At 35.6% G+C, this 23,387-nt stretch overlaps 1 protein-coding gene across 13 annotated transcripts in view; it reads right to left on the reverse strand.

Moving 5' to 3' along the window:
• LOC105213803 (Ca(2+)/calmodulin-responsive adenylate cyclase) overlaps positions 1-23,387 on the reverse strand; it is a 120,376-nt gene that overhangs the window by 4,309 nt on the left and 92,680 nt on the right. For 6 of the 13 annotated variants that reach the window (XM_054232118.1, XM_054232119.1, XM_054232116.1 and 3 more), the window contains 17 exons: positions 19,371-19,805; positions 18,597-18,776; positions 16,931-17,104; positions 16,492-16,760; positions 14,873-14,984; positions 14,683-14,810; positions 14,306-14,609; positions 13,920-14,150; positions 9,586-9,720; positions 6,487-6,954; positions 6,215-6,390; positions 6,009-6,119; positions 4,306-4,546; positions 3,229-3,375; positions 1,795-2,083; positions 1,519-1,693; positions 271-1,456 (listed from right to left, as the gene is read on the reverse strand). In XM_054232118.1, the coding sequence (XP_054088093.1) occupies positions 271-1,456; positions 1,519-1,693; positions 1,795-2,083; positions 3,229-3,375; positions 4,306-4,546; positions 6,009-6,119; positions 6,215-6,390; positions 6,487-6,954; positions 9,586-9,720; positions 13,920-14,150; positions 14,306-14,609; positions 14,683-14,810; positions 14,873-14,984; positions 16,492-16,760; positions 16,931-17,104; positions 18,597-18,776; positions 19,371-19,571 (4,527 nt within the window). In that variant the 5' untranslated portion in view covers positions 19,572-19,805. Of the gene's footprint in view, positions 1-270; positions 1,457-1,518; positions 1,694-1,794; positions 2,084-3,228; positions 3,391-4,305; positions 4,547-6,008; positions 6,120-6,214; positions 6,391-6,486; positions 6,955-9,585; positions 9,721-13,919; positions 14,151-14,305; positions 14,610-14,682; positions 14,811-14,872; positions 14,985-16,491; positions 16,761-16,930; positions 17,105-18,596; positions 18,777-19,370; positions 19,806-23,387 lie in introns of all 13 variants that reach the window. The other 7 variants (XM_054232122.1, XM_054232123.1, XM_054232121.1 and 4 more) reach the window with 7 other exon arrangements.

Raw genomic sequence — 23,387 nt, forward strand, 5'->3', positions numbered from 1 at the left:
AAAAAAATTGGAGATCATTTGAGCTAAAAATTAACCTAAATATGTATTTGACTCCTAACAGAGGGAGTTCTATTACATTACCACATATTTAAATTGCGACTTTGAATGGATTATGGGTTGGAAACACACATGCTAGGATCATTAAGCGAATCCCTATCAACCACCAAATGCATTTATCAAGTGTTACGATCAAACATCGGTGGATGAGAGGGATTGCAGTGATGATCATAAGAGTATCTCCTCATTCCATGTATACTCATATTCACTCACCTTGGCAACTGGTGCGGCATGCAACAATGGTTCACTCTCACGGCAATTATTATAATTATTACAATTACTATTCGTGCTGTACGACGATGAATGCTGTTGATTGTGATGCAAATGATGGTAGTTGCGTGCGGCATGCGTTTCACGCCTACCACCAACGCTTACAACACCACCACCACCACCGCCAACGACACCAACACCGACACCGACACCATTAGCAAATAAATTGTTATAGTTCTCCACTTGTGCGTAGGGATCATGATTTATGTACTCAAGCCGATTACCACCGGGATTTTCAATTATATTAAATTGTTCGCGCAACATTACCATTGAGGGATTGACTTGTGCTTGAACTGGTACTGGTACTGGTACTGGCATTTGCACTTGTTGTTGTTGTTGTTGTGTGGGTAGGGCGGGGGAAGATGTGGCTGCCATTGTGAGTACGCCCATAACACCGACGCCGCCACCCATCGAACTGGATGAATGCGAACGTTGATGATGCGCATAGTTGTTGTTGTATTGTTGTTGTTGCTGCTGCTGTTGTTGTTGTGTTTGTTGGTAGCCATTGTAGGCATTGTAAGCAGCAACACCATTACTACCGCTACCAACACTACCGTTATGCTCGCCATTATGTCCATTCTCGCGTATATTCGGCAGTCCACCGTTGGCGATGAAATTCGGTTGTTTTTGTAATTTACTATTCAAACGCTGTTGTTGCTGTAGCGCCAAATGATGTTGATACGGTTGTGGTGGTTGCTGCTGCTGCTGCTGTGACACCTGTTGCTGTTGCTGATGCATTAGCAATTGTTGTTGTTCCTCATGCAACGCATTCGGTGAGGTTTTCATTAACACTTGACTTGCATCTATGTTGTTGTAACCATAATTATCTTTCTTTATGTTGTACGTCTCACTGTTCATATTCAATTGATAACTGTTATCCTGGAATTGTGACTGTTTCTGGTAGTATTCCGGTGGATGCATTGTGGCTGGCAAGCCATTTGATTGTGTCTGCTGTTGTTGTTGTTGCTGTTGTTGCTGTTGTGCTGTGTAACCGTTGCCATTTTGTGTGATGGCGCGATTGGCGATCATTGCATTGCGCACCTCACCATTAAGACCGTTACTCGATGAGTCACTCAGGAAGTAGGTGACCATGTCGCCTTTGCCCTTGACCTTGATGGTGCCGCGGCAGCTGTGGGTGGGAGTGAAGGCGTATGTTAAAATATATAAAAATAGTGAGAATATATATCTTACCGAAATTCGAAATGTGAACCCTGTAGACTGTCCACGACCTCCTGCGTCACTTGCGTATAGCCTGGTATGCCCGTGGAGTCCATGCGGCTCGCAACATTAACGGTATTACCCCAAATATCATATTGAGGTTTGCGTGCGCCAATCACACCAGCAACAACAGGACCAATATTAATGCCTAACGGTTAACAGAGAGAGAGTAGATTAAGTGGTGGAAATGATTTTTAATGAATTTTAGTTTATTTCATAATTTAAAAAATATAGTTTTTTATAACTTACCAACTCGCAACATAAAGTTGTTGTACGAATGACTGTTGATTTCTTGCAAAGACTGCCTCATGGCCTTCACGTATTCGACCAAAGCGGTCATGTGGCGTCGCACCGAATTCGGATCATTGGCATTGATGCGGTATTCTGAAAATACATTTTGTATTAAGTTTATTAATATAGTGGCAAAATTTAATATAACGGTTTTTTGCTCACCTGGTATTAGTCCCACCACAGCCATGTAGGTGCTACCAACTGTTTTTATCTTATCAATGCCATGAAAGCGATCCTCTTTCAGCAGCTATACAAAGTCAGGAAAAAATAAGATGAGGAAAGGAAATATTTAAAAAATTTACATATGTATATATTAAGAAAATAAGCATGTATATATTAAAATCCAGCGCAGAATCACTCTTGCAAATAGGTGCTACTTTGGACTGAGTAGGCAATTGAAAAGTAAAGTCCTCTCTCGGCGAACCAAAATCAAACTCTACAAGTCGCTTATCATTCCCGTCCTGCTTTATGGTGCAGAAGTTTGGACGATGACAACATCAGATGAGACGACGCTTGGAGTTTTCGAGAGAAAAATTTTGCGCAGGATTTATGGTCCTCAGAACATTGGCAAAGGCGAATACCGCAGACGATGGAATGAGCTGTATGAGTTGACATATTTCAGCGAATAAATAGACAGCGGCTACGCTGGCTAGGTCATGTTGTCCGAATGGACGAAAACACTCCAGCCCTGAAAGTGTTCGATGCAGTACCCGCCGGAGGAAGCCGAGGAAGGGGAAGGCCTCCGCTCCGTTGGAGGGACCAGGTGGAGAGCGACCTGGTTACACTTGGAATTTCCAACTGGCGCCGAACTGCGAAGGAAAGAGAGGAGTGGCACGCTCTCATCGATTCGGTTATAACCGGCTAAATCACATACATACAAATTATTAGGCCACAACCAATTGAAAATTCTACTGTCTAGCAGTCAATAAAACAACAAAAATGTAATATTTTATCAATGACCTCTGGGACTCTTTGAAAATTTCAGGGGTTCTTACAAGATTTGAGATTTTTTTAATATCATTATGTTGACGAAAAAAAAACTCTCAGTCATTGTTTTGATCTACTAATCAAAATCTCAAGATTACAAACCCATACGACGTTAGTTCAAAAAATAACGGGAATTTTCGTTCTCAAAAAAAAAAAATTATTAATTTGTCTACATTAATATTTTCGCCGTCAAGTGTTCCCATTCGATACTACGAAATTATGCTATATATATACGCTTCTTCCTATCGTCGAAACACTTCTAAATTCGATTGTTGTTTTAATCTTTGGGCCTTTCAGCGATTTCTCGTATGCTGGGACAAAAATTCTCATTATTTTTTTAACACACCTCGTATGTATACCGAAACATCAAAATTTTGTAGTGATTTTCAATTTATTCCCACTCACCTCATCGAAATCGGCAATTATTTCATTCAGCAACCGTAAGCATTCCAAACCCTGATCCGAACCGTCCATCTCTGTGTAGAACTCATGAAAGTTCGGCACTGATGCGAATATGACACCAACCTTGGCGTAGCTTTGATGATAGAGTTCCTGTGAGGGATTGACCTATAGTGTTTAGCCACGAAAGAAACCAACAACAATCGGCAAAAACAATGAATGATTAAAAATATCAGAGGATAAGAGGGTTGGCAACACACAGACAAGAGTTTTTTTTTTTTGTATTTTTTGGTTACTCTCGCTGTCGCAACAAGTGCGCAACAAACGGGCAGAACGACACACAACAACACAAACTTCCGAAAATCGGCGAGAAACATTACTGGCAAACGGAAAAAGGAAAACGAAAAAGAAGGAAATATGCCAAAAAACGACAAAAATTACGAGTACAAATAGCGACGGTGGCTGGAGGCATAATAAAAATAAGATATTTTGCAAAAAGTGAGATATACAAACATATGCCTGCAATATGTGGCAGAAGAGACGTTAAACGTACATATACATATGTCACATAGGTGTATATTTGTAGATATGGAGTTAAAATAAAAGTGGATTTGAATTGAAATTATAGAAAAGTAGTGTGTTTGAGCGCAATAAATATGTATGTAAATCAGCTGTTGATCTGTCACGCCTGAGAAGTGCATCGATTTGCGTTTAAAGTATGTCTACAGACCACTTTCGGGTATGTGAAGTTAAAGAATCAAAGCTCAATTTGACCGAGCTGAGAAGTGTCTACAAGTGCGTGTGTGTGTGTGTATGTGCTTGTGTCTGTGTGCATAGTTGCCCATGACTCCTGGCGACATTGTGGTCGCTCGGAATTTTGCTCGCTTGAAAAAGTGGTTACTGCAAAGAAAGTTGTTTGGTTTCTCAAAATAAATAAAAAAAACAAGTGATGTGATGACACAGGTGAGGCATGCACATAGTACATAACACAAATAAAACTTACAATGTGTATGTAAGTATGTATGTATATATAAAGTGAGCGTTTGCAGCAACAATCAACAATATATATGTATTACTATTTACCATATTACTACGAAATTGATTATCGAGAAAATGTGCAGCCACATGAGCTGGCAGCAAATTGTGTAAGATCCTTTTATTGGATTCCTGTAGCACGTCCATCTCTTTTTTCTCCTGCGATGCCTGCAATTGCCAGAGGAAATCCAAACGTGCTGTCCACTCAACCAAACGTCCATGCACCAATATGGCAATCATGAAGATTATTATGCGCGCCAATGAGATCAAATGAAGCGGAATGGATGAGCTGTGAAGGTAAAAAAGAAATATTAGTATTTATTTTGTAATCACAGCGAAGGACACTGATATTAGGTTAACTGTGAAGTATTGAAAATCTACATATATTATAGAGTTGAAACACTGCTATAAACTAAAAAAGTAAAAAAAAAACTGAGGTCGTACTAAATTAGATCTTTTCGTTCAAGGATACATTAAAATGATAAAAAACGGTATAAAAACAGGTTTTTTCGTTTAGTAAGTCCACGCTATCTATAGGATAGGATAGCCTTTATTAACATAGCGGATAGGGGTATTGCTGTGAAGGTGGCTATCGGACTCAGAGAGGGTGTGTACATGAATGGTTCTAAAGTGGGGCACTTCAAAATCCTTGGCTGCTTCAACTGCATCCCTGAAAATACGGATCACTGCGCCGTGGAACCTACAACATGTGGTTTCCTCTCTGTTTGATCACATTCCTACGCGGGATTTGTGGGCGGTGCGAAGCTGATGAAGAGAGACACTATGAACTTTTTAACGGGTGGTTCAAAGTACAGAGGGATGGTTGGTGGAGCAGTTTTCTGTAAAGAGTTCGCCGTCAATGACAGCTTAAGGCTACCGCGCCACTACCTTGTGTTTCAGGCAGAAGTAGCATACGACAAGGTAGTTGCTGAATTACTGCTCCGAAGTGCTGACCATCGAGCTCATGGTCAATAGTATCAGACTACTTTACTCTTAGACTCGCCTGGTGCCGGGTCACAGCGGAATTGCTGAGAACAGCAGGGCTGAACTGAGCGCGCACATAAGGGCGCTTCAGCCGAAAATACATTAAATTTGGAATGAGCTGGTGCTCAATTGTTCTTCTGCATTCCGGCACTGCATCAGTGGACCTCGCACGTGCTCGGTAGGCGGTGGTTAAAGACCAGCACCGGCGTGACTGCAGCAAACCAGATATACTGGTTTATATTAACCTCTTTAACAAATTTCTAACAGGCACAAAGCACTTTGTCGTCGCTTGAAGATCTGTGATATCCATATTTAGGAGTCTGCGGTATCACTATTCCATTTTCACCATTACCCTCTTATGAAAGTGAAGAAGTATTGATTAATTGAGATAACAGATTGTATACACTTTTTTCTCCCAAATCATGTTATATTAGGCGATGACATCTCTGAGACCAATAAACCTAGACTAGAGGCTGTATTATGGACATGAGGGAAGCTACGACCCCATTCCATGCCTATCAAAACATGGGAACTTGAGTTTTGTGAACTCTAATAAATTTATATAATTTTAACAGGCAGTCCTAGACCTTTTTTTATCCTATTTTGTCCATTTTTAAATTGTGCTAAGGGCCTAAATAAGTTGAGTAGTTTGTAGGGCAAGAAATTTCAACTAAAGGTGATGGGGAGGTAGATTCTTAAAAAAATAAAAATCTATTACACGATCGAAGAGTTAAAAAATAATATCCAAAAAAACTGATTCTACTTACTTTACTCTGCTGTCATAGCAATCAAAGATATTTATATGTGACATTTCGATGAAAAGTCCATAAATTGTGCCCATAAGTAGTATTAGGAAGGATTTGAAGATTATTGGTAAACTGCGAAAGAAATTACAAGAAACAATTTTAATTTTTCAAATTAGAGCCTCAATAATAAAATTCATAGATATTAGAAAAAATAGTTCAGGACTCACCGCAAAAATACTGAAACTGACAAAAATGCGAAAGTCGCCGAAAGCGAAACATACTGAGGCAGCGAGCATTTTCGGTGCGCCTCATTGTGATGAGCAAACATCAGTAGATCCTCCTCAAAGGATGGCGCATGTGTTGTGACGTTACTGGCACAGGGATGATCCATGACGCAGGTGAACTACAGACATTGAAATAAATATACAGATATGGAAAAACAAATCAATAAAATATTATAAGAAAAAATACATAATTTTTCTTTCCGCCAAACACTTACCACATTCACCTGACCCACCGAATAGATCAGCACTATGGTGAATATTGTAATGGCCAAGCGAAGCGTGAAACTGCGCGCCAAATCCCAGACGATCCACTTGAGACGCACCGCCAACAGCAACATCAGTATGGCGCTGATCCATACAAAAGCGGTGAGGAAGAGCAGTAGGAGGATGAGTGTACGCGGTAGCGCCGACACTTGTAGTGCTGCACCCAGTATCAGTAGCAGTAGCGAGCAACCCATGGCGGTGGTGAAACCCAAATCGAAATCTTTGCGATACTCGCGCTCCTTGTCACTCTCACGAAAACGCAATGTAATGCGATCCACATGCTCGGATTTATCGCAATCGACGGAACGTGCATTGATCGCCTGTGAGAGGAAGCGATTGACGCGATTGGTCGGTTGAGAGTGCATGGAGGAGTGCCGTTTGCGGAAGGGACGCTTAAATTTGTCCGTCACTTTGGACTGCTTTGTTTTTACAAATTTGTTTGGTCGATTGGTTGGTTGGTGTTTGCAGGTTGTTTTTGAGGTTATGTGTGTATAGTGAAGTGATTTTGATTTTATGTAAGATTTTTATTAAAATTTTATTGATGTGATCGATCGGTTGGTACGATTACATAACAATTTGGTGTTGCACGCACAGAACGGAACGGTACAAAATGGGTATGCCAACGTTAGAGGTCGTGTGCGAGAGAGCGAAAAAGAGATCAAAAAGAGAAAAAAGAGAGTACCAAACATGGCAAGACACATGGAAGAAAAACAAGTAAAATTAGTTGCAATTTTGCAGTACAAATACATTAATACAGTAATTAAATATTAAATATATAGACGTGTAGTATATGTAAAATATGGACGGTTAGGCTTAGAGTAAGTTAATTGGATAATGTCGGGTGAAGTTCCTTAAAAGCTGAAAGAATTGTTAGTATTACTATATTTTAATCAGAAAAAGAGCTTTTAAAGAACTTGCACGCAACGAAGCTTAGAACCCAACATGAAAACCAAATTCAATGTATATACATATATAAATTCATACATATGTACATAAATATATAAATTGTAATGTTTAGAAAATGTCAGATTAGAAGAGTTTATAATGGAGTTATTTAGAAAAATATATTCAAGATAGCAATAATGTTTTTTAATAAATATATATAGATATGTACGTAGTAAATAGTCATGTCTACACATGTTTTTTTCAAAATTTTAAGATACTACTATTTTAATAATTTCGATACAACATTTTATATATTTATGTCGGTATGTATGATGACGATATATGTATGTACATATATACAATATTAATTATAAATGAGGAACTTAAAAAAATGGCATGCCAGCATGAAGGGACCGAAATATATACACACACAGAAAACTTATTCCTTATCACCATTTTAATATTTTGAGGTTCACATCAGATCATAACAGAAGAACTAGAGAACCAGTCTTCCAATGACCTTCGACTAGAAACTTATACTGAGATATGACTTACTTGAAGATCATAACAGAACTCTAGAGAACCAGCCTGCCAAAGATATATTGAGGTTTATAAGATCATAACAGAACTCTAAAGAACCATTCTGCCAAAGACCTTTGACTCGAAACTTATATCGTAACAGAACCTCTAGAAAACCAGTCTGCCATACAAAATAAAATCATACTATGATTGATTGATTTCATTCGTTTAGATTAGGTTCTATGACTAACCTTAATGTGGAGAATACACTAGGACCTAAAGACCTTTGTGAAGTCAGAAAAACTTTTGTAGTTGGATGTCATGCATTGACAAAGCGCCTTGAATGACTCACAAGTCCACTATAACGTTTGTTTTCTTAGTAAAATCCTTGGCTGAAGATATACAGCTCAAGGTATTTTAGTCTTGATTTCGGAAGGTCGCGGTTCTGGACGTAAGTTCTGAGATGACACCGATTGAACAATGCTTGATGAAGGCGAACAGCAGACTAGATCTCTTGAAATGTAGTTAGTTTATGTAGTTGAAAGTTAAATTAGAACGATTCTGATTTGGTTCATTAGACATTGAATTATAAGTAGTAGATTAATTCAAAATCGAGCCAATTTCGGTTTCATGGAGTCAACACGTTCAACTGAGGGAAATATAGTTTTTTAATTATCGATTTGGCAATGTCGTTTATGGGACTTATAGATACAATCTATAATGTTGGTAAATGCTGCTGGCACTAAAGTAATTCTTCTACATTAATTCAAAGCAATGATACTTATGATTAAATTTAAATGAATCAGGTTATTAATTGAGTCAATTAATTTCGGTCCCTTGAATGCTATGGAAATATTAACAGTTAGAAATGAACTTAACGAAATTGAAAAACACGTATGTATGTATGTAACGCAGAAGACAATGGGTTATTCCACACTTAATTGTAAGACTGGACATTTGAAAATGTAAGCCGAAATGGTCATGCATGGAAAAAGCAGTCGCTGAGAGGTAAACATTGAAAGAGACAAGCGTAACAATTTTGACACCAAATTTCAAAACGATTCCTTTTTAGTAAACGGTATTAGTTTATTTACATGGTCTTTACAAATCTTTGGCCGAATTCTTTCGTAAACACTAGTGACTAAAAGTAAGTGGAAAGCTAACTAAATAACTGCTAATTGGCTATAATTAACAAAATTATAGTATAATAATTAAAAGCATTTGAGAAAATATTAAAAATTAAATCACAGAAATTAGCGAACAAATTGGTAAATGTAACGGAATTTAGTTGAATGTAACTTATTAATAAAAATTATTTAAATATTACGATGCTCTTAACACATTCGTATGTAACTGAACGCAATGTAACGCAACGTAAAATGTAGCGTAGGGTTTAATAATAAAAAAGAAAAAAAACAACGCCAACGCAACGTAACGCAATGAAACGCAAAACGCTATGTAACGTAATGGTAAACAGCTCGTTATGTAAGTTGACTTTAAAATGCTTTCTAAACAAAATGGTACGATTATGTGTTTATACTATTAGGAAAATACGTGTGTAGTTGTTACGTAACGTAATAATGGTAACACATGAGCGAACGTCAGTGTGCAAATATTGCATACAAATGTAGGTATTTCATTCTCACTTTATTCTTATTCTGATTAAGTCTGTGAATGCGACTAATCGTATTCGATGTGGAGTTAGGAGTAGTTCCTACTGAGATAGTCACACCGCCACCGGGTGGTGTGGGGGCGTGTAAAATTTTTTGTAGTCGTATAACCTAGAGGAAAACAAAGAAATGCAATATAAAAGAACATAAAGAAAATACACATACATATACGAGTTGAAAACAGAAAGTGATCCAAAAATATTTTTTAAATTTAAAAGAAGGGAGAAAGAAATCTAACAAAATATTTATCTATTATACATACATAATTATTTGGAGAGGATGGTAATACTAGTAGCTAAAGTAATTACTTATCGCTATGGTTTCTATTATATGATACTTAAGTCTAATTAGTGTACTGTTTGGGTGATAACAAATATTTTGTTGTTGTATTCTCAATTGTGAATCAAATTCATTACTCTATATTTAACTAATTTTTTGTAATAAAACTAAAACTTTGTGGACTGTTGTAAGGATTGACTAATTTCTTTTTTTTTAATTCTAGCAACAGGGTTGCCAACTGTTGACGCTTGTATATTGAGTTTGACACAATTCACTAGTCATTTCAACTGCCAGTTGTCAAAAATTTCCAAATTAATGCTAGAGTTGCCGTTAGGTACCCGAATGTTTTTAATATTACGGGGGTTACTATTTATATTTTAAGCCTTCGGCACTTCCGTTGTGCTACAGAACTTCTAGAGTACCAGTCTGCCAGGTCGACTCGAAACTTATACTTGCATTAAGGCATACTAATTGACTGATTGATTTAAACCGGTTCGATTAGGTTCTATGGCTCATACTATAGGTGTGGAATACACTTGGGCTAGGCGATAATCAATATGATCATTTATCCATTAGACGAACAGTTAGTGTACTGGACAAAAAGGTTTGACATTTTTTTCAAATTTGATCATCGCCAATAATATATTCAAAAACAATAAAATAATTTTGTTTAGTTAAACTGAAACAAAGAAGGTACAATCTTCTATAAGAGTGTACAGATACTGGCGTACGCCGATGATATCGATATCATTGGAAACAACACCCGCGTCGTTAGTTCTGCTTTTTCCAGATAGATAAGGAAGCGAAGCGTATGGGTCTGGTGGTGAACGAGGACAAGACGAAATATCTCCTGTCGTCAAACAAACAGTCAGCGCACTCGCGTCTTGGCTCCCACGTCACTGTAGACAGTCATAACTTTGAAGTTGTAGATAATTTCGTTTATCTGGGAACCAGCATTAACAACACCAACAATGTCAGCCTTGAAATCCAACGCAGAATCAGTCTTGCCAACAGGTGCTACTTTGGACTGAGTAGGCAATTGCAAAGTAAAGTCCTCTCTCGACGAACCAAAATCAAACTCTATAAGTCGCTCATTATTCCCGTCCTGATGTATGGCGCTGAAGCGTGGACGATGACAACATCCGATGAGACGACTCTTGGGGTTTTCGAGAGAAAGGTTTTGCGGAAGATTTATGGTCCCTTAAACATTGGCAATGGCGAATACCGCAGACGATGGAACGATGAGCTGTACGAGTTATACGACGACATTGACATAGTTCAGCGGCTATGCTGGATAGGTCATGTTGTTCGAATGGATGAAAGTGCTCCAGCTCTGAAAGTATTCGATGCAGTACCCGCTGGTGGAAGCCGAGGAAGAGGGAGACCTCCACTCCGATGGAAGGACCAGGTGGAGAGGGACCTGGCTTTGCTTGGTATAACCAATTGGACTATTTTGGACTCGGCTATAACCGCGTAAGCGGTGTCTACGCCAGTCAAGAAGAAGAAGAAGACATAGTCCAGCGAATAAAAAGACTGCGGGTACACTGGCTAGGTCATGTTGTTCGAATGGATGAAAGTGCTTCAGCTCTGAAAGTATTCGATGCAGTACCCGCCGGAGGAAGCCGAGGAAGAGGGAGACCTCCATTCCGATGGAAGGACCAGGTCTAGAGGGACCTGGCTTCGCTTTGTATAACCAATTGGCGCCAAACTGCCAGAAGGAGGGATACATGGCGCGCTGTTTTGGACTCGGCTATAACCGCGTAAGCGGTGTCTACGCCAGTCAAGAAGAAGAAACTCAAACAAATATTATTTTCCGAAATTCTTGTTTTTAGCTACATATTGATTTTAATAGAGGTCTCCTAATAAATTTAAACACTTTAAATATGTTATTTATTATATAAAAACTCATACCGAGAGATAGAGAGGGAGAGAGAAATTATAGTTGCGTCTTTTGCTACGGGAATTCACTTTTACCCATCAAATGAGAAACAATATCAAAATACATTGTTTCTCTAATAATTACTTAATCATAATCTGCTATTCTTAAAATTATATATATTTCTAGTTAAAATATTGTAAGTAATTTGATTTTAGTAATTTCATTACAACAATAACACACCTCCACATATATTTTTAATGCAGACGCAAATATATTTTTAACTTAACAATTTCATAACATCATCAATAATGAGACCAATGAGTTGTATTGCAAATAAAGTGAAGAGTTTAAGCAACACCGATTTTCCAAAAACATTTTTGAATTCATAATTACGTATTAATAAACCAGTTTGGCACCCACTCAACGGAATTTGTTAGATACACTGTTATTAGAAGTTTTTTTTTTGTTGTTTACTACTACACACACAATTACAAAATACATATATAAATTACATTACAATATAGATTACATGTAATGCATTAGATAAACTATTTGTAGGTTAGCTACAATCTAAGAGAGCTACGACTAGGAGCAACACACTTACCGCATCCTGAAAATAAAAATGAAAAAAATTTAAACTAAAATTTACACACAAAAATTATAAACAGAAAGCAATACGCATCTTTTTAATAACAAAAATAAAATTTTAGTGTGACACATCAGCACAATTTCATTGTGGTAGTACAGGGTGTGGCATATTGAGAAAGCGCATTTGGTTATTGGATGAATATATTAGAAATTTTATATATTTTTTATGTAAACGGAATCTATTAAGCACCTATATATAACAATAGACCCCGTCGGGTTTCAGAAAAAAGGTCTACCTCCAAAACTTTTCAACAATTATGAGATATCTGAAAATTATTCTCTCACTCTAAAATTTAGAGAAATTAAATTAATCATACTGTTGCTTTTGTTGTTTTCTCACAAGTAGTCCAAATGTTTTAAGGACTTTCCAATTTTAAAACAAAATATATGGGATAACCTATCGACCTCTATTCCCTTTAATGACTAAACAGATCCCTCTTCACATTGAGTATACTTGGAAGAATGGCATGTCGACTTTTATAAGTTTATTCTTTAATACAAACTGAACAAGTAGTTAAAGTTAAATGGATAAAATTAATCGCTCAATTTGGATAAGAATAACGTAATTAAATTTTTACTAATTTAACACTAATTGAACAATTAGTTAATTGTGAACAATTGAGATTTAAATTGTTGAAATTAATAGCTCAATCAGGATTGTGGGTAATGAATAACGTATACACTTTTTTCTTTAATTTAATACTAATTGAACAATTATGGTTTAAATGGATAAAATTAATTGCTCAATTAGAATTGTGTTTATTATAACAGATTAATTTTTTTTTCCTAATTGAATAATTATTTAATTGTGAGCAATTACGGTTTAAATTTTTGGTAAATATATTTTTGAAATTTTAATACTAATTGAACAATAAACTAATTGCTTGATTTTATAACAAATTGTCGACAATTAGAGATTACATTACTGAAATACTCTTAATTGCACAATTTAGATTAAAAATGCGCTCGCCTCATATGCTGCACCATGTTATCAACTGAACTTGTGGAACATATTTTAAGTGTAATCTGACGGTTTTGGGGTTGTGTGAGTTTGGTAGTAGTTATCTTATATAATGTAAGTAAACTGAAATCTAAAACAGTTACGTTAATAATCGAGTGGTTTTAAATATTGTCTGCAATTGTTAGCCAATTACTTTGAGTACGGGTAAATTAATCATAAAAAGCTAAGCGATTAGGAGTCAGCACTGCATGCAAAAATTAACTTTTTTTAGCTAAACGAGTGGGGGCACTTAATTCAATTAATACTAGTTCAAATTGTTTAAATTATTTCACATTCGTAATATATAATAAAAAAAAGATATTTTTACAAAAAAAATTCTTCATAATTAACTGCTTTATAAATTTACATTGTAAATAATAATAATGGTTTTATATTTTCACTTTTTAAAAAATAAGCTTATATACAATAAATAAATATTTTACAGCGGGATTTCAATTAAAGTTTTCAAAAAAATAAATATTTGTAGTTCAAAGTATCACTTACCTTTCGCGTGCTCTTATCACCGCCGGCGCCTTCGGCTGTGCTGCCACGCGCTCCTGTACCACTACCGCCCGACGATGGAAACGACCCGGTGGCAATGTTGGAGAACGGTACCGGCTCCGAGAATTTGATCGTATGCAATAGCTGCATGACAACATTTGAGACATTACGAAATGACAATTTACGACGACTACCAATGGCCGAGCGTACACCAAGCGTATTTAGCATTAATGGCTGCAACAAAAAAACAAGAGAAATCAAAAATAAAAAATAAATAAAAATAAAATTACGAAACATGTGAGTAAGTGAGCCACAACGCCGCATAAAAGTATATACATGTGTGTGCAAAAATATTGCATGCGTGGAGATAATATAAAAATCGTACTCACCTTTCGTCTGTGCGGTGGTGGCACTATGAAGTATGTGTCCACGCCATGATCACGCAAATATGAAGAACGCTGATCACCATGCCCAGCCTCGACTTCATATTCACCGGACAGCGCATCGAGTGTGGCGCGTGTGACATGCACACGACCGGGTTCGCCGCCCGATTCCATATGATTGGCCAAAGTTACATCATTGGACCACACATCAAACTGCCATTTGCGCAGACCCAGTACACCGCACAGCACGCGTCCCGTGTGTATGCCCACACGCATATTCAATATCACATCGGTGGCCTCCACCACGGTGCTGTGGGGAGGCAAAGAGAAAATAGTGTTAAAATGGAATGAGTTAAGGATTAAAGTTCAAGTAAGAAACTTACGCAATGGCGTCGATCATATCCAGACCCATTTCCACGGTGCATTTGGCGTGATCCTTGCGCGGTTCGGGCAAACCCGATACACAATAATAACAATCGCCGAGAATTTTAATGCGCAAGCAATGGTTGTCCTACAGGGAAGAGAAGAATTTATATATACATACATATTATGTATATTCAGTTGGTGACTTACATGCGCCAGCTGATCGAATCGCCCGAAGAGCTCATTCAACAGTCTCACTAATTCCTGTGCGCTACATTGCGAGGACAACACCGTAAAACCGACAATGTCAGCAAAGAGAATACTGAAATGCCAAAATATATTTATAATTAATATTTAAGTTTTATTTTTTAAGAATTATTTATGTTTTTTGGTAATATTTTATGCCCTAACAAGATTATTAAAACCTAAAAGTGAGTTAGATATAATGTACTTTCTCATTAGTTTTTATAGTGTTGTGAAATTTCCTAGAGGGATAGCTGTCAAATCAACTGTCAAAGTGAAATTTTGTGTTTGACGTTTATATTCTTTATATCATTAAAAGAATGTGAAAATTATGGATCCATGCTTTTTAAATTAGAAGATGTTGCCTGCCTAGGAGCATGACTCAAGTATTTTTCGAAATCCTCAAGTCATTATCAATCGTCTAATTGCTAAATGGTCGATTCATTTGGACGGACGTTTGATACAAACTAGATGATGGGCCTGCCAATTGGCTCACTTTAATTCTGAACGAATGTGGAACATAATGATTTTCTCCTCATCTACTCCATCTTCTTCCAGCCACTCTGATGTAAGTACTTTACATTTTGTTCTGAGTAAAATGAAAGAACTAATATCATGTCTCTAGACAGGTAAACAACTTTTAGGTAAAAAAGAATGTCTAAATATGACCAAAGTACCAATATGTGATATAATTTTGACATTTGACGTTTAAGAAAATTAAGGTCAACATCAAGACGCTCTACTGATTATTTTGTTTAAAAAAGTGTCAGCGTCTTGTTGAAAAAAAGAACAACACTTTTATGTTATGCGAACAAATGGAACAGCTGTTGCATGTCAAATGACATTGACATAAGTCCATCAAAATATACCTAATGTCATTTATTTTTGTGGTTAAGTAAAATTTTCCTGCTTGCCAAATTCAATTTTTCTGAAAATATAAAATTCATAATGCAAATTGTTGATTTTGGTGATTTTCATATTTGCTATATGCTATGCTTATGTCAATATCCCATACATTTGGTTCGATGCCAATGAATTTGACTGACGTAAAGTTATTGAAAATGCACTTTATTAATGCAAAATTTCATTGATGAAAGATAGGTATTTGCATTAAGCAATTTCCGTGTAAATATTATATTTTCCGCGACTTCGATCTTTTTGCCTTCACCTTCGGCTAAATTTGGATTACAATAATGCCATGAGTATGTCGATTAGTATTGCATAAAGATATTTGTCGGAACATAAGGAAATTTGCATTTCAATTTTGAATTCGTATTTTTGTATATTTTTTCAATTTTGTGTAGAGGGAATTTTCAAATTGGAAATTATGATTTAGAATGGGAACATTACGAGAGTTCGAATCTTAATTCAATGACAAGGATCAAGATTGTTAGAGAAAAGACCTATTGTCACAAGCGTAGCAAACTGTCAATCTTCCTCTCCTTCTATCGTTAAAGACGTCACAATTTTTATCCATTGAAAACAAAAGTACTAACTTTCTCTTAAGGAGTCTTAGCTTTGTGTCAATTTCGAACACTATTTATAATGATAATAACGAATTGAGTATAGTAAATACGAATACTAACCTGACATTCTCATGTTTCTGTATGTAAATGCGATGAAATTGTCCAGCAACCGGTGAGAGTATATCGTTTTTCATTTGCATTGCAACATGCTGAGGTAGTACCGACAACAAAAGTCTTTCCAATTTCTCATTTTCATCCTGAATTTCCAGGCGGGCGGCAATACAGTTGCGTGTATCTAGGAATGCACGTCGTTGGGCACGTTCCATCATAATATTTACGACCAAGCCGGCAACATTAACACCGATAAACATTACAATGTTGGCGATAAGCTGTGAATATGTGAAAGAAATTTAGTGTGAAATGCAAAATTGAATGAATTAATTAAAATAGTGCGTTTTATGGAACATTTTACAGTTATGTTCTTAAGTATATGGACATTTTTTTCTATTAAATAAGTAAATAATTTATAAAAAACTTGAAAGCATCTCTCTCGACTCACCTGATTATATTCCAAATAGCGGAATGAATCCGTTATTATTTTGTACACCGTTAAGCTAATATGCACTGATGGCAAAATAATACCAAAACAAACTGCTTCCCATATTTGTAACGGCATCATGGCATATGCCAAAAAGACGACAAAAACAATTTGCCACACACCTTCGGCCATGACCTGGAAATAATGTAGGAAAGTATTTTTAAGTAGGTGTGCATACAAATACATATGTTTACATAAACTGCAGCTAGTAATGATTACTAATGACCGAATAATGGACAGAATGGTTGAACGAAGAGTACTTTTATGAGAGCTCGTTGGTTCTCTGTGAGTGAGGCTCACTTGTCGCAACCAAGTATTTATGAAAAGAAGAAGTATAATTGGAAAGAACTCTAAAATAAAGTAATGAAGGCGGTTCGAAATCCATTCTTTTCGATAGATTATATACAGTTTGGTTACAGAATTAACTGCCGACCATAATGGAACTGTGAGATTATATTATTTCTGAGATCGTAATGGGTTCTGACGTAAGATTAATCTTACGTATTTTCTGTGAAATATGCCTAGGGGTATTACGCTGGATATCTGTATGTAAAAGATATTCTGATATGTAAAAGGTAACTAAGCATATAATACCGTAGAAATATTGGGTTGTTGCCATGTAAGTTTTGTAGAAACCAATCTGACCGAGTTTATTTCTTGATTTGGGGTCTAGAATTATTTGGAAATAATAAATGTGATTTTGGATGATGATAAAAATGGATATTGGAGATCTCTTCTCTCTTCTCTATTCTTGGATAAACACTAGAGCGAAAAGAATATCAAGTTACTAGTAAAAAATACTCAAGGGACTGTTTATGGACTCAGTAAGTAGTGAGACCCCGTCTCCGATAAGCTATATAATCTCGATTTGGTGTCGGTTTGTTCGGCTGGAATAAAGAAGACCGATAGTCTCTTGTTGACTAGCGATTTCTATGACATGTCTAGGATCTATGATTTGTGGAGTTTTCCTTATTTCTGATGAAGTTTTATCCTTCTTCAAGACACCATTAAAGCTAGTATTCGAAGAAAATCTGTTGGAAAATGTCTTCAATTTGAATTCAATAAATGAGCATGTAAACTAATATCTATTTACGCACGCACATATATATATATTTGTTAACTACAATCTAAAATAGTTAATTAACAAAGAAATACGAGTTAAAATCGCAAACGAGCACTTCATCTCAATAAACGAGATATGTATACCAGCACTACATAGTAAATGAGTAATTCTTGCAACAATTCAAGACTTTTAGAGCATTCGATTATTTACGCGAATTGTCGATGAAGGCAAACGTAAACAATAAATTAAGCGCGCTACTGCATCATATGAGTATATTGTATAGTATATAATGTAACAAAAGCAATTATGTACACAAGAATCAGAAGCTTATAATGCAATAGGAAGTTAAATATTACCTCAGACTCTTTCTGAAATGTAACACAAAATGAATAAAAATCATAAAGAATATTGCTTCAAATATTGCATTTTGGGTATAACAGTAATTTAAGTGCTAGAATTTCAATACATTTTTTTTAATATATTTTGTAGTAAATTTTTTTATCTTTCCAGATTGTTATTTTTTTTTTATTGCTTTTGTAGTTTAATTAATACATTTTTTCTCACCTCTTTTGTGTCCACAGGAAAGACACTGCCCAGTGTCGGCATCGATACGAAACAAATGGCGGCGGCGAAGAGCAGTATGCCATAGCAAAGAATTGGCAGGTGATGATCCTTGATGACACGGCATTGCAGTAGAATTAGGATAATTGCAAAAAGCAGGCACACAATGGAATTGAAAATGTTCTGTGAATGGTAGATACGAGAGATAGGTATAAGTAAATAAAAAAGCATATATTCGTTAAATCTAAGTACAGTGGTGGATACAAATATACGTATGAAATTAGATTTTGTTTGAATGAAAGTTTTTGAAAATCTAGGTCTATGTTTTTAGGTTAAGAATTATGCTAAATGCTATGAAAGATCATGTATATGGCTGATAAATTTTCAAAATATTTTAAATCTCATGATAAGCCCCGGTTATTTCTTCTTAAATGGGATCTTCTTCTAATGAATGGGAAAATTAACGGGACTTTAAAAAAAAAAAAAAAATGTAGTCGAGTATTCCCCGTGTAACTAGTCTTTAGAGGGTTAAAAAATTGGATTAGAGATCGGAGATACATATATAGCAGATCTTAAATTTCTAACTTTAACTTTCTTAACTGATTTTAGGTGCGATCTGTATTATTAGTTTCCGTTATTATAAAACTATAAGCATAGACTTACACAAATTTTCAGAACATGTGTTCATATATTTTTGTCGACCACTGTATATTAAACCTAATAATTTTTTTTCGTTGCCCTACATTTTGCGAAAAAAACTCAATTTTATGAACTCACATGAAAGGTGGGCGCATTATTGTAGGCCAATGACAGCGCCGCCATGACACCGCACAATACCACCACCAATGCGACCACGCCCAGCACCGAGAAGCGCTGCAATTTGAGCGTGTACCGCTGATAGAGGCATTCCAGTTCGTCGTTCTCGAAGCGCAGCGTATTCCATGGTCGGCCACGTGTCGCTTTCACCGCATGATCCATGTTTGCATTGCCCAGCCGCTTAGCTGGTAGCACGCGGCAGCGGCGGCGGTGGCGGCGGTGGCGTTGAAGTTACTGAAAAGCTGTGCAAACACACCGAACTGTTGCGTAATCTTAAGTAGCGGTGCTGCTGAGCGGCAGAGTGTTGAGTGCGCCTAAAGCGTCACTTAGATAGGCTGCCAACACTACTCAGAGACACCTATGTTGTCTAATCACTTTGCTTCTGACTGCTGACAGCTGCAAATAAAGAGAACAGAAAATTAATTAGGAGCGTTAATAAATGTTGAGAGATGTAGGTAAATATTTCTTTTGCTTTGCTTTGAGAAATTTCAAGTTAATCTGTTATAAGAAATACATATATTAATTCATATAAATTGCTAAATATTTTATTTTTTTATTTTTTATCTGTGCGCCCGAGATAAAGTCTTTAAACTAAAAATGCAAATTTTTATTTTAAAATATTTTTTTTTTATCCTTCAAATGTCACTCTTGACCACAACTGTCTCATAAATTACTGACAAGTTGTCGGACCAATCCCTGCTCATTGTGTTTTTCTTGTCGCCTTTCCATCGCAATTTTTGCACATTATCCTACATTTGCATAATCACATTAAATTTATAATTTGCAATAGACTGATGTGACCTTCAACGTTGTGTACATACACACACCTACGATATATCTGTCCAAATGAAGCGTACTAACATTGAGTGACTGACTACAAGTCGCAGGAGACTTATTATACAAGAAAAGTTTAATAAGTAAAGTGCGAGAATAGAAGTAGAGACACTGAGGTCTTATGGCATTAAAGTAATGCTTTAAACTTTTATAAGTTTCTTTTTGTTATGAACTAAAAAAATACCGAAGAAGTTATAAAATTCCAATTTTTTTTCGAAGTTTGAAAAAAAAATTCACTTTTATAAGAAAACAATTGACTTTAAGTTGCAAAACAAGTAGTTTACAAGTAGTTTGCCTTAAAAGAAAATATACCACTACCAATCTTAGGATAGGTTAGGTGACATTTCCGGTTCACGATGGAGATTATGGACATCCTCTCTGGAGACCAGAAACAACGCTTCGTTTTGCAACCTCCATAGCTAAGTATGGATCAAGGAATCCTCATAAATTGATGAAGTGCTTTGAGCTATTGTCAATTGTGAAGATAATAGATAAAGTTAGATTTCGGGAAGGTTTTAAGTTAAGGAAAAAGTGTCGAGCTGTTTTCAAATTTCTTTATACAGACAATTTGACAATTGGACCAATAGAATACAATGCCTTTTTAAAAGCGAAAAACGATTAATGATAAGTACGATGTGTGTTCAAGAAATAATGGCAATTTTCGTTTTTTGAAGAAAATATTTATTCATTCCTCTATATTAATATTGTCGCCTTCAAAATAGTCCTTATTAGATATTATGAAATTATGCCGACGCTTCTTCCAATCATCGAAACACTTGTCAAACTCCATTTTTAGGGTAGTCTTTGGCTATTTCAGCAATTTCTCGTATGCTTGTAAAATGACGGCCCTTAAAGATTCTCTTTATTTTTGCAAATAGGAAAAAGCCACACGGACCCTTATACAGTATTGGCCAAAAATTCAAGAAGTAGCAACGAAATGTGAGCTTTTAACAAATGAAAATCGTCAAGTTCATAAAAACACGTCTAATCTTAGCGGCTGCTACAGAGAAAGAAATCAATGAATAGAGCTTAAAATTGCATCGTACTTCAGGGGTATACCAACATAATAAAAAAGTTGACAATTGGACTCTCCAAACCTGTGAAATTTTACAATTCCCGTTATTTTTTGAACACAACAGATAATTTGTCATTTGACCAATCTTAATTTTTTTTTCGTAAAAATATATACACTTCTACCTTAAATACCAGTTATAGATACGTATTATAAATAAAATATTGTTGTGAAATATATTATTATGGCTATAGGAGTTATAGCAGGACTCCATATTGGCTTTTGACAGCCAATTCAAGCAGTTAAGTGGCATTGGAGCGTTCCCAAGAGGATTATTAATTCTATGAAAAAACTACTTGCAAAATATTTAGATTTAAATACGATTTATAGCAACTGTTGAATTATTTTGAATACTAAATAGTCTATCGATTCTGGCATGAAGTTATTAGCAAATATTTTTCTCTATAAGGTTTGCGTATTTTTTGTCACAGAAGATGTTCTATTTCTCTCGTTCAACTAAGAACTTCTCCCAATTCAAAAGTGTCTTAAAGTATTAATAATTTAAAATTTTTTATATTTTATGAATTTTTTTGTATATTTTGTCTTCTAACCAGATATCTTTTTATTGCTATACATATTTTTGCTTGTTTGTATAAAATTAAAAATAAAACGATTAAAACTATTTTCATCATTCTATTAAATACGAATAAAACGTCTATCCTTTAATTAATTATACGTTTATTTTTATTTGTTCATAAATATTTGAACGGCTATTTTTAACAAATACATTTCATGGCTGATATGCACCTTGATTTTCTTTGCCATTTAATTTTACGCGATGATTTGCTTGTAATTCTAATAAAATTAATGGCAACCACATGAATGCACACATTTATATGTGTCTTTTTTTGTGAGCCGTGTCTTTATTTCTACATATCAATCAGTTCAGTCAGTGTACAAAATTTTCCATGTTTATATGCCTTTTGGCGCTTTTCACCGCACTACTTCAGTTATGAAACACACGTTTGTAGGCATGTGTATGTGCGTGTGTGCATTTGGCAGCATCGATCTATCACAGCAGCGAAGCGTGTTTCTGACGCTCGCACACATTTTTTTTGTTTGCGATTTATGCGAATTTTTGCAAAGATTCTTATTGGTTTTTAAATAGATGCATGAATTTGTACACGATTTGTTTTTAGACATACTTGTACATACATACTCCGAGTTTATACTAGCTCGAGCAATGAAAACACAAATTTCAAGTAAGTAAAAAAAAAAAAAAAAATTTAGAGATTTTTCTACATGATTATATACATATACACGTTTATAAGACAGCATGTGTCTCATGCAGTGAATGAGTAAGCAACTTCGGTGGTTTCTATATTGGTGATTGCCTAATCATTTACGCATTAAATACATACTTATAAATGAAATGTTTTTCTTTTTTTGTTTGTTTTGTTTCATTCGTCACCTCTCTCATATGTACTTTATTGACTATTAGCACATTTTTTTTTCGACTAAATCGCAATTTTTGCGCAACATCTGGTGTCGGAATGTTGAAATTAAAATAGGAAAATTACCAAAAAATAATCTTCACATAAGCAGCACAATGTATTCGCCTACTTGTTTACGAAGAAATTGCTCATTTAAGTTTATTTGCTCAGAATATTCAGTCAGTGACCCCATATATTTTATAAGCCGCTTTGGCAGTTTTTAAGTGCTGCTACCTCTTCCATTTGCTCAAATTTTAAGACAATCAAACAAAATGTCAGCTCTGAGAGCTGTGTGACAAATAATTTGTGTTTTATATAACTGTTATTGTATATACTTCAGCACAAGCTTAAAATTTTTTGCAACTACAAACATTTCCATCCTTTTTCGTACTATTATCCTTCGTCTGTCATTCCGACATTTTGTTTTCTTTTGCAAGCGTCACGAAAAACCAACAGCCATTGTATGCGACAAGTTCACTGTAATTTCCGCTTCCGGAGTTGCTAAAAGTGTGTAAACCGCAATAGATTTGCATTTACAGTAACTGGCAGAAATGTAGCATACTTTTAGGTTCACAATCAGTTAAATTTTTAAATGATCAGCAAATGGTAAAATATCAAGAGATGATAACAATGCCGGTA

The sequence above is a fragment of the Zeugodacus cucurbitae genome, chromosome 5 (assembly GCF_028554725.1).
Source record: "Zeugodacus cucurbitae isolate PBARC_wt_2022May chromosome 5, idZeuCucr1.2, whole genome shotgun sequence".
Lineage (NCBI taxonomy): Eukaryota > Metazoa > Arthropoda > Insecta > Diptera > Tephritidae > Zeugodacus > Zeugodacus cucurbitae.